This window comes from Ranitomeya variabilis, chromosome 7 (assembly GCF_051348905.1).
Source record: "Ranitomeya variabilis isolate aRanVar5 chromosome 7, aRanVar5.hap1, whole genome shotgun sequence".
NCBI classification, from domain to species: Eukaryota; Metazoa; Chordata; class Amphibia; order Anura; family Dendrobatidae; genus Ranitomeya; species Ranitomeya variabilis.
Window position 1 is genome coordinate 203,650,269 of NC_135238.1, and position 12,235 is coordinate 203,662,503.

The following is a 12,235-nucleotide window of genomic DNA, read 5'->3' on the forward strand; positions in this document are numbered from 1 at the left end:
TTAATCTGGCTTAATGTCACCTTACAATAGCAAGGTGGCATTAACCCTTCATTACCCCATATCCCACCGCTACAGGGAGTGGGAAGAGAGTGGCCAAGTGCCAGAATAGGCGCATCTTCCAGATGTGCCTTTTCTGGGGTGGCTGGGGGCAGATGTTTGTAGCCAGGGGGGGGCCAATGACCATGGACCCTCTCCTGGCTATTAATATCTGCCCTCAGTCACTGGCTTTACCACTCTGGTGGAGAAAATTGCGCGGGAGCCCACGCCAATTTTTTCTGCCATTTAACCCTTTATTTTAGCAGCTACAGCGCTGAAATTTTGCACATACACACTACTAACATTAGTAGTGTGGAATATGCAAAAAAACATGGGGATATGAGATGGTTTACTGTATGTAAACCATGTCTCATATCATGTCGGGTTTGTGCAGGAGAAATGAAAAGCCGGCAATTGAATTACCGGCTGTTCACAGATATCGCGCTGAATGAAATCTAAATACAGAATATATATATATGTGTCTCAATGACATATACATATATATATATATATATATATATATATATATATATATATATATATATATATATATATATATATATATACTGTATATATGTTTTAATGAACATTTGAGCACATAAATCCATTAGATGTCGGTTTTGCAAGCCTGCGCGAAAATCTCGCAGTACGGATGCCATACGGATTACATACGGAGGATGCCATGCGCAAAATACGCTGACACACCCTGACTACGGATCACTATTTTGGGAACATTTCTCCGTATTACGGCCGTAGTACGGACGTATAATACGTGGCGTATTGTCTTACGCCGAGTGTGACGCCGGCCTTACTCTTCTCTAAGGTAATACTTCATGGGTTCTTTGATACTTCCTTATAAGTGTGTCTCCACTACATGGAACGTTTGGGACATTCTCATTCTATGCCAATACTTAGGATACACATTATGATCCTTCACCTTTAACCTGGCTATCTGATGCCAATATTTGGGACCACATGGATTTATTTTTGCATTTTTTTTATCTGTCATTTGTAGGCTCTTGGTGAAGATGGAAACCTAAATCGACTACATCTTAAGTCAATGGGGCCATTGGTTAATCTATGATCTCAGACAGGAGAGTTCTGCACAGCCTCACGGCTATCATTTTATACAGAAAGCCATGATACTGCCCTAGAATACTGAATACGTTGATTTGCCACACTATATATATATATATATATATATATATATATATATATATATATATATATATATATATATATATATATATATATATATATATATATATATATATATATATATTTTGTAAGTAAATGTGGCACAAATTTTAGACAAAAAACAAAAAAAAAAACAACTTCCATTTCTCTAAGAACAATTGATAAATTTTTTCCTGAGATTTTTAGTAAAAAAAAAAAAAAGATGCCAAAATAAAAAAATTTGTATAGTCCTTTGTGTTTTTATTTATTTATCATTTAAACAGCAGTCATTTTTTTATTTCAATGTAAGTTATGACATAAACTGCATGCTTTATCCTATTACGGCTGCAGGGGGCGATCTAACCTCAAAACATGAAAACAGACATCTCTGACACCAAGCTAAATACTCACTCTAAAGTCAAAATTAACCAAACTTCCAACTTCATCTTCTGTTTTCATTGCACTTTCGCCAACGACTTTGCCTCCAAAGTACACCTGAGAAGGATCTGCCATCCTATAAAACAAAATGTACATTGTACAAGCAGATCACAGATGGCAGTTCTGTGAAATCATCTCGCCTATTAAGACGTTTAGATTTTAAGAAGCATCTTTAACAATATTGAGGGGCTTAAGAGGGTTCTCCAACCTCTACAAAAATGTTAAAAATAAGACATCGTACTCATCTGCTGTAACCCCTGTGGATCTAGTGATGGCTGCTCCCGTGATCTTTGTCGGGACAGGAAGAGATAAAGTTCCATTATTTGGTCACCTGACTGCCAAAGCCTGGATGGGCCTTTATCAGATGTGCCTGGGATGTCTTCCCTTTCACTCATCTGACCACTGCAGCCAATCACAAGACTCAGCAGTCATTGACTGAAGAAGAGATGTCATTTTCTGTACCGGCACAGACCCCCTGGAACAACGAACCCTGGATCTACAGTGGTTAAAGCAAGTGAGTATACATCATTTTACTATATGAAAAACCATCTGTGATGTTTATTAGATATTTAAAAGAGGTTGGGAAACCCCACTAATTAGGGAAAACAATGCATTGAAATCTGTCTAAAAATGACAATCATCATCAATATTAGGCTACGGTCCTTTGAGAGAACTGAGCCGATTCTGCAAATGACACTCTGATCAGAGTTTGATCTGAGTGTCAGCATAGTGTGATCAGATTCTATGACTGTGAGGAGCAGCTGGAGAACAAAATTTCTCCATTCCTCCATTCTGTGAGTCCGTGAAAATCGGACTGCACTCGGATGTCATCGGAGTGCAGTCTGGTGTTTTCCACCCACACAGAGACTTGAATGGGTGAGTGGCAATCAATTTTTTTGTGAAATTGCAGCATGCTACAATTTGTTTCTCTGTCAGTGAAAAAAAAATAGGGCATCAGCACTGCCCTGCTTAGTAACATTGACCCGAGTGCTATCTGATAATGAAATCGGATTTATACGCTGGTGTGAGTGAACCCTTACTTTGAGATTAATGCAGATTTTAATTTACTCTTCATTCTTCGAAGGCATCTGCTACCTTCTATACGGCACACTATGCTAGGTAGTAAATCCATGTAGTCACATAGTTAAAATATGACACAAATGACAAGATTTGCTTTCTCACTTTTTGCTCCCGTTTTTATATAGGCGCTCTCATTCTCTTTTTTAGTTATTTATATAGACTAGAGGTTCCTCATGTTTTGCGAAGCTATGAAAAATATATCAAACCAATATCCCAGAGCTCTATAAGGACGTTCAAAGGAATCGGTCATCATGAAAATGTGATCCAATCTACCAGCAGCACGTTACAGAGCACAAGAAGCTGATTAATAAATAGTGCGGTGGGAAATGATTCAGTATAACTTGTAACTTATTGACTGAAAACAGAGCTCAATCAGGACTTGGGAGTCCAGTGGGCGGAGTGCCTGGACTATAGTATGAGCATGCGTCTCTGGTCACTGGTTAGGAAACGTCCACTGGACTCAAAACAAGCAATGATTGAAATGAATAAAATACAAGTTATATTATATTTTTTCCTGACCACTATACAAATTAATTTAACTCCTCCTGTAACATGATGCTGTTCAATGTGATGGGTTCCCTTTAAAAACAGATTGCCTTTTGGCACCAATACTTCTGCACCGAGGTAGTCCATGCTTAGACTAATTGCTTTATTACTAACCATTAGTGATGAGCGAGTATACTCGTTGCTCGGGTGATCTCCGAGTATTTGGTAGTACTCGGAGATTTAGTTTTCATCGCGGCAGCTGAATGATTTACAGCTATTAGCCAGCTTGAATACATGTGATGACTCCCTAGCAACCAGGAAACCCCCACATGTACTCAGCCTGGCTAGTAGCTGTAAATCATTCAGCTGCGGCGATGAAAACTTAATCTCCAAACAATAACAAATACTCAGAGATCACCCGAGCATGCTCCGGAAAACCCGAGCAACGAGTATACTCGCTCATCACTACTAAACCATACAGATCAGAAATGTCTGGCTGCAGTTTTACAGTTCCAGGAACAGTCTGGTTTCGGTTCGATTTTGCACTACCCACTTTTTTCAGGATCTTCATGTCTTTTCCGTTCACACTTACTATTTCTCAAACTGGATTTTTAATTGGCGACACATAAACTTACCCCGATAAAGAAAGCAGAAGTTCTACCACAACTCGAGCCTCAGCCACTACAGGTCTCAGATCCGCTTGAGAACTGGTTCTGTAAGGTTAATAGAGATGCATATATCATTTTCTGTAATAACAGTTTATTAATCCATTATTAATTTTTACCATAATCAAAAGCACAACATTTTTTAAAATTGTCGATACCAAGCCAGACAACAGGTCAAACATTGCCTAAAACTTACCTAATAAAGAACTACTAAAAAGTAACTTCAATTCGCAGAAAGACAGGAGAGTCTGGGAATATAAACTGATGACGACCTTTGACACTCTAAATGCAGGAATGAATGTGTCACACGGATTTATGTCTTTTTACATCAACTAACTACAACTAAGGAACTTGCCCATCAGACCATGTGGGGTCATCACAACAGAGACCCTAATCACAGGACAATAAAACATTCCTTATCTAAGAATTGGCCCAATATTTATGGACGTAACTGTTTATCACCCATGGTAATTCTGCTTCATGTCACCTGGCTTATCCATGGTTTTTTTTCCCTTCACCCTTTTTTTTTTTTCCTATACTATGTTGTGCATAAATATGTGATTCTTCAGAATTTGTTTTAGTCTTTGCCTGATGAAGAGACGTATGTAGTCTCGAAAGCTTGCAATTTGTTACCATCTTTTCAGTTAGCCATTAAAAGGTATCAACCACTGAGGACTCTCAATTCTAAATATTTTTCTAATAAAGAACTGTAATTTGAGCAAACTAGAGCCCATTATGTATCTCTGCCTTATTTTTATCAGTCCCTTACAATCATGGATTTATTTCAGACCAAAACATGTTAGTAAAGTTTTGTTACATATCAATGATAGTCTTAGAAGAAAAAAACGAGTTTTTGAGATGACATACGTTTCCAAACTAAGGGGAATCTTCAGCTCCTTGGTGTCAACTGTTATTTCACTCGTACTCAAAATCAGCAAGAATGTCACCTGGTGGAAAGTAAGGCACCGTTACACATGTACACACCTGAATACTCCTAGTATTCTACAGTTTATGACTTTTGACCTCAACCTTTCACATCATAGAATCGTAGAATGTTAGATATGGAAAGGACCTCAAGGTTCATCGGGTCATCATGAGATCTTAACACGTGACCTTAAAGGGGGTTAAAAACAGCAAACATCCAAACTCCCTTGTAGCACATCTGAAACTATGGTATATTTAATTCTAAATTTTTAATTGACAACCATTGCATACAAATACAAAATTAGTCCATAAGTCAAAAGTCCATTTATAGTGCAAAACTAAAAAAATTCTCCAGTGATGTCGATATCATGGAGATGTGCACACACATGGGATCTCTACTATGCAGCTGCTTCTAATTCAACGGGGGACAATGTGAATACCGGTGATCCAAGTAAAGGTGTCATGAAAAGATGAATTACTTACATTGGAATCTCTCTTGAAAGGATTTCCAAGCTCACACTCCACTTTGGATCCATTTTGGTTGGATGAACAGAAGAAATTTCGCTCCTGTGTTTTCATAAGAAAATAGATTATCACTCCATATCCAAACGCTCCAATTTACAATCTTCTGATTAATGGCTATTACTTACAGGACTTTTTGTTTGATCCTTAAATGACGAGAATGATAGGGTGTTTGGTATATCTGCAATAAGTCTCGCTTCATGGGCATCATCGCCATCTTTTTTGGGATTGTTTGGATCCGAGGGTTTATTTGCCACCGTTATTTCGAGGGCGATGGCTTTCTGATTTTGAAGTGCCAGAACTGGAACACCGTCCTCACTGGGTTGTAAAATAGATTAATAATAATTTTCATCATTACACTATTTTATATTATGAGCAAATATCCAGTATTTACCTGTATACCTGTATTCTATATATTAGTTAGCTGTCACAGTTTCATCATTGATTGTGGTCTAAGGACGCTATGAGCGACAGCTCAGCTGCCATATGGGGACTGTAGTATGCTAGACTTTTCGGTTTTATGAGTGACAGTCCAGTCTTTAATGATTTACAAGCTATTTAGCTGGCTAGCTGTGAGCAGCCCAGTGTCAGTTGTAGCTTAGCTTTGTTAGGTGTATGTGCTTAGCCCTGTTTCTCATTTCTCTGATCTTGTTGCCAGACCTAGGATTTGTCTTGACTATTCATGTGGATTATCTCTACTGCTCTTGACGCTCTCTGACTTCAGGTATCTGACCCCGGACTTGGCCTCTGACTATCCGTTTGTCTTACTTCCTTGTCTTGACGTACCCTCCTGGAATTTGATCCAGGACTGTTACCTGTCCACGCCTTTGTCTTGCTCCTCTGTATTATGAGCCTAACTGGTATATGACCATGGACCTCCTGACTACCCTGTCTCATGGCTTGTCTGTGAGTAGTCACTCAGCGTCACATTAGCTCACATTAGCTAACATTATGACACTTTCACCCCTGCACTGTTGGTACACTAACATATTACTTGACACAGCACCCAAGCTGCTGTAATCACAGTGCTTTATCAATGGGAATAGGTAACAATAGGATCCTGTCCTAATCATTTATTTACAATTTTATTAAAATGTAGGACCGCTTCCCATAGTTAAGATTATAGTAAAGGGATTTTACAGGCTGTTTTTTTAAACTAGGCATTGGTACAGGTGGCTTTATAGAGGCACAGTGTCTATAACTCTTCATGACTATATATAAATCAAATTTGGGGATAATGCACTTACGTGAGCATCCCCTGAATATTAATGTAAGTGGAAACACTACATTAAAATATAGATTAGGTATTTTACTTCGACAGGTACAGTATACTGAATTTTGAACCTTTGCGATACATGATGTGCATTGATAGTATTTACTCTTTACATTTTTTCAGTTGCAGCATTATATGCTGAGCACAGTGCTTGGCTCCAGCGGTCGTGAGGTCACACTCACGGCTGCAGTCAAGTCAACAAAGACAGGGAGCATTGGAGGAACAGTAACACTGGTGTGGTATGTGGCAATTATTCATTTTGTGTTTGTTTTTTTTAGGCCAGGGACACACACAACGTATAAAAAAACGGTCCGTATTTTACGGCCGTAATACGCCGAAAAGTCCCCAAAATAGTGATCCGTATGTCATCCGTAGGCAGGGTGTGTCAGCGTATTTTGCCCATGGCATCCTCCGTATGTAATCCGTATGGCATCCGTACTGCGAGATTTTCTCGCAGGCTTGCAAAACCGACACCTAATGGATTTATGTGCTCAAATGTTCGGGCAAACATATATACAGTATATATGTATATATATATATATATGTCATTGAGACACATATATATATATTCTGTATTTAGATTTCATTCAGCGCGATATCTGTGAAAAGCCGGTAATTCAATTGCCGACTTTTCATTTCTCCTGCACAAACCCGACAGGATATGAGACGTGGTTTTCATACAGTAAACCATCTCATATCCCCTTTTTTTTTGCATATTCCACACTACTAATGTTAGTAGTGTGTATGTGCAAAATTTGGCCGCTGTAGCTGCTCAAATAAAGGGTTAAATGGCGGAAACAATTGGCATGGGCTCCGTGCAATTTTCTCCGCCAGAATGGTAAAGCCAGTGACTGAGGGCAGATATTAATAGCCAGGAGAGGGTCCATGGTTATTGCCCCCCCCCCCCCCCCCGTGGCTAAAAACATCTGCCCCCAGCCACCCCAGAAAAGGCACATCTGGAAGATGCGCCTATTCTGGCACTTGGCCACTCTCTTCCCACTCCCCTGTAGCGGTGGGATATGGGGTAATGAAGGGTTAATGCCACCTTGCTTTTGTAAGGTGACATTAAGCCAGATTAATAATGGAGAGGCGTCAATGATGACACCTATCCATTATTAATCCAATTGTCTGAAAGGGTAAAAAAACACACACACACATTATTAAAAAGTATTTTAATGAAATAAACACACAGGTTGGTTTAGTATTTTATTGTTCTCTCAATCCATCCGGAACACCCTCGCTTGGCAAAATAAGAAACCCACAAGATACATACCTTCTCTGATGAACTGTCAGGTCCCACGAGGTAATCCATCTGAAGGGGTTAATTATTTTACAGGCAGGAGCTGTGCTAATGCACTCGCTCGTGTCTGTAATCCCCGGGTGCTGAAAGGAAAGCTGGGTGATCTGTACTTACATTGAGTTGCGGTGATGCGCCCTCTGCTGGATGTCCTCATATGAACTCGAGCGTGGGAACTTTTCCAAGGCTGCAGTTCATGAGTTCATCCACCAGAGGGCGCCTCACCGCAACTCAATGTAAGTACAGATCACTCAGATTTCCTTCATTCCACGGGCTTACAACCACGAGCGAGTGCATTAGCGCAGCTCATGGCTGTAAAATAATTAACCCCTTCAGATGGATTACCTCGTGGGACGTGACGGTTCATCTGAGGGTATGTATCTTGTGCGTTTCTTATTTTGCCAAGCGAGGGTGTTCCGGATGGATTGAGAGAGCAATAAAATACTAAACCAACCTGTGTGTTTATTTCATTAAAATACTTTTTAATAATGTGTGTGTGTGTTTTTTAACCCTTTCAGACAATTGGATTAATAATGGATAGGTGTCATCATTGACGCCTCTCCATTATTAATCTGGCTTAATGTCACCTTACAATAGCAAGGTGGCATTAACCCTTCATTACCCCATAGCCCACCGCTACAGGGAGTGGGAAGAGAGTGGCCAAGTGCCAGAATAGGTGCATCTTCCAGATGTGCCTTTTCTGGGGTGGCTGGGGGCAGATGTTTTTAGCCACGGGGGGGCCAATAACCATGGACCCTCTCCTGGCTATTAATATCTGCCCACAGTCACTGGCTTTACCATTCTGGCGGAGAAAATTGCACGGGAGCCCACGCCAATTTTTTCCGCTATTTAACCCTTTATTTGAGCAGCTACAGCGGCCAAATTTTGCACATACACACTACTAACATTAGTAGTGTGGAATATGCAAAAAAAAAGGGATATGAGATGGTTTACTGTATGTAAACCATGTCTCATATCCTGTCGGGTTTGTGAAGGAGAAATGAAAAGCCGGCAATTGAATTACTGGCTTTTCAATAGAACACCGCTGCGTATTTCTCGCAATGCACACGCATGGTCCGTGTGTAATCCGATTTATTCTCGCCCCCATAGACTTTCATTGGCGAGTCTTGGCCGAGATACGCTGACAATCGCAGCATGCTGCGATTTCCCTCGGATCCTGAATACGGTGGAGAAAATATCGGATGATGGGAGCTGCACCATGGGTTAACATTGGGCCGAGTGCTATGCGATTTTTTATCGCATAGCACTCGTCCGTATTACGGTCTAGTGTGACCCCGGCCTTAGTAAGAGGATGCATAAAAAGTAAAATTAACATGAAAAACCCCTTTAAATTTAGAGTAAATTTTACCTCTTCAGTTCCTTGTAGGAGTCTTGTCCTTCCTTGGATAAAAACTTGTATGAGATTTGCATGTTACTATTACAGACGTTGTCTTCTCCACATCCTTCTTTCAAAAATTGAACCTGAAAAAGTTAAAGATTATCATTAATGCACATAAACCTAAACAAAAGTTCACGTTAGTATGATAAAACCCAAGACAGAAACAAAATGAAGAAATACCCTGATGTAAGTAAATAAATAAATAAATAAAAGCAATAGTGCATATAACAAAAATTGGGTACTTGGTAAACACTGTTTTTGATTTTATTTTTTTTTAAAGTGTAAAAGCCATCCCACCAATGCTAAGGTGCATCCAAATTTGGGATGGTCCTAACCTCTAGTATTAAAACCTTACCATGCCTTATAGTGACATCCTGTGTGAATAAGGGCTGACACTGGTGGGATGGCTTTTACGCTTTTTTTTAAAAATCAAAAACGATGTTTACCAAGTACCCAATTTATTTATATGCACTATCGCTTTTATTTATTTACTTATAGCAGGGTGTTTGTTCCTTTTGTTTCCGTCTTGGGTTTTGTCTGTTTAATGGCCAGTGTGAATATGCTCCTATTTCGCATGCATACCAACATGTATTTTTTGCAGTTTAATGTTAGCATTGCAGGCGGGCATTGCAGCCCAATGTACCTATCTAAGTAATTCTATGGAAAATTATATAGAACAGTGTCATTAAAAGGGATTCTCCGCTATATTTTTAATCTTCACAGGAGGAACTTTATGCGAAAACAGAAGCCAAACGTATCGCCCGAATCTGCTTCACACTCCAGCGATGCCGCTCCAACAATCTCCACCAGCCACGGAATCATCACATCACAACCATCAGGGAGGCTTCCCAGTGTGCAATCTTAAAATATAGCGCAGAACCCCTATAATCACCATACAATAAATACTTTTTTACAGTATGTTTCCGCTTACTAATAAGAACTATGTTAGCATTCTGGGAACGCTCACTTACATGCAACTCAGCCATATACTTGGTCTCTATAGGACGCTATGGAGATTTGCTTCTATAAAGCTGCCTGTACAGACGGATGACGTGCATATAAAAATTCCTTTTGTATACCAACTCTTGGGAAATTCATTTTTATATGACTGTGATGTAGTCTGTGATCAATACCTGCTTTTTTTAAACTCTATTAATGTCAAGCTATTGGACATGCGGAGGAATCCTGCCCAATTCTCCTTCATGGCCACCACAGAAATAATGAATCTTTACCCAGTTTTTGTTTATATCAATGTAATATTTGGATGCTGTATCTTCGCCAGGACACTACAGGTTTCCATTTATGATGTGGGTCTTTAATGGGAACCCCCTTCCTCTACACAGAATTCCCTAACAGGGTATTTGAAAGTACTTTTCTAAACCAGACAGCTCCATTATATTTACCCTGTGCAGTGGTGCAAAAGAAACCAACACCAGATGTCCACAAAGAATCCCGACGATAGCTATAAGAGGGCATCCCTTTAAATGCTAAATCTAAATAATTATATTTGAAGTATCGCTATAAAAATCCAGTATAGCAGATTTCTGGAGCACGGTCTTTACTTTATACGACTAACTAGGGAAGGTAATGTGTTTCACTTAGTAAATAAAAAGCAGAATAAAAATACATAAAATTAACATAAACTACAGGCTGTTTATAGACATTACATTTTGGAAAAGGATTGAAAAGCAAAAGTCTCTACACTTGTCAGGTAATATAATACTCGCACAAACAATTTTCCGTATGCAACTTTCACATAACAGATAAATACTATACCTCTGCAGTCACTTTTTTTGGCTCATTTGCGTTCTGGATTGGCATAAGTTCTGGCAGTGAGTCGATCTGCCTCTTCTTCCGGCGAACATTTTTAATGTCTACAGAAAGAGACACAGGAATCTGTCGCAATCTGTCCTTAATAGATTCCTGTTAGAAGGAAATTTAGATATGACCAGTTCTATGGGAATAGCATAAAGAAGTCCAATATTTTGAAAATTCCACTCGATAGGAAATTCAATTAATATTGAGATTAAATATTAAAGGAGTTTGAAAGTCTATTAAGGATATTAATAATACATTACAATTACAACTGCTGTTATTATTATTAATTACACTTTTAAATATTACTGCCCTGGAGAAATCTTGTAGTTTTGTGCAAGATGAGGTAATGACATAAGTAGGCTAACCATGATGAGTTGGTTACTCTAGGTTCAGTACCTGTTCACACTTAGTCTATGTTTGGATGTGACGGTCAGTTTTTTGAAATATAAGGAGGCTAACGTCTTACCAAGGTTTTCCTTTACCTCGGGAATCTACAGTATATCATTCGCAAACATAGCCCTGCATTTAAATGGGTTTTGAAGGCAAAAAAAGAACAATCTTGCTATTCCTATAATTAGTCCCGAAAACAAAGTTAACTTTAATATTTTTATTTAGCTACCCTACCCCCTGAAGCCATTCTTGTGGTCTTTCATGATTACACCTTGAATATCCTCCCAGTTTTCCATCTGTGCCTCACTATTTCCCCCAGATTCAGGGGGCTCTGGATTCTCTTCTAGAGCTGTATCCACCCCACAACTCACACACTCCCAATATCAGTGCCCTCCATTCCACCAAAAAAGCACCATCCTGAGACTCAAGATGGATAAATCTCTGCCCACAGTTTCTCTCTCCTAACGTTCCTCCCACTTCACCTTTTATGCACTGTTCTGAGACTCTCCTGCAGTCAAAGGGGTTGTCCGATACAGAAAAAAAAAAGTGTTCAGGCATTAATCAGATATTAAAATTAGTGATGAGCGAGTGTCCTCGTTAATCGAGATTTCCGAGCATGCTCGGGTGTTCTCCGAGTATCTTGGGTGTGCTCGTAGATTATGTTTGTGTCCCCGCAGCTGATAGATTTGCGGCTGTTAGACAACCTGAATACATGTGGGGATTGCCTGTTT

The 12,235-nt window shown here is 39.4% G+C and overlaps 1 protein-coding gene across 2 annotated transcripts in view; it reads right to left on the bottom strand.

The window, feature by feature from the left end:
• ITGA6 (integrin subunit alpha 6) overlaps window positions 1-12,235 on the bottom strand; it is a 79,511-nt gene that overhangs the window by 10,052 nt on the left and 57,224 nt on the right. For both annotated transcript variants that reach the window (XM_077272693.1, XM_077272694.1), the window contains exons 13-19: window positions 11,073-11,219; window positions 9,267-9,379; window positions 5,456-5,645; window positions 5,289-5,372; window positions 4,749-4,828; window positions 3,852-3,929; window positions 1,624-1,726 (exon numbers count right to left, since the gene is read on the bottom strand). In XM_077272693.1, coding sequence (XP_077128808.1) covers window positions 1,624-1,726; window positions 3,852-3,929; window positions 4,749-4,828; window positions 5,289-5,372; window positions 5,456-5,645; window positions 9,267-9,379; window positions 11,073-11,219 — 795 coding nt within the window. The remainder of the gene's footprint in view (window positions 1-1,623; window positions 1,727-3,851; window positions 3,930-4,748; window positions 4,829-5,288; window positions 5,373-5,455; window positions 5,646-9,266; window positions 9,380-11,072; window positions 11,220-12,235) is intronic.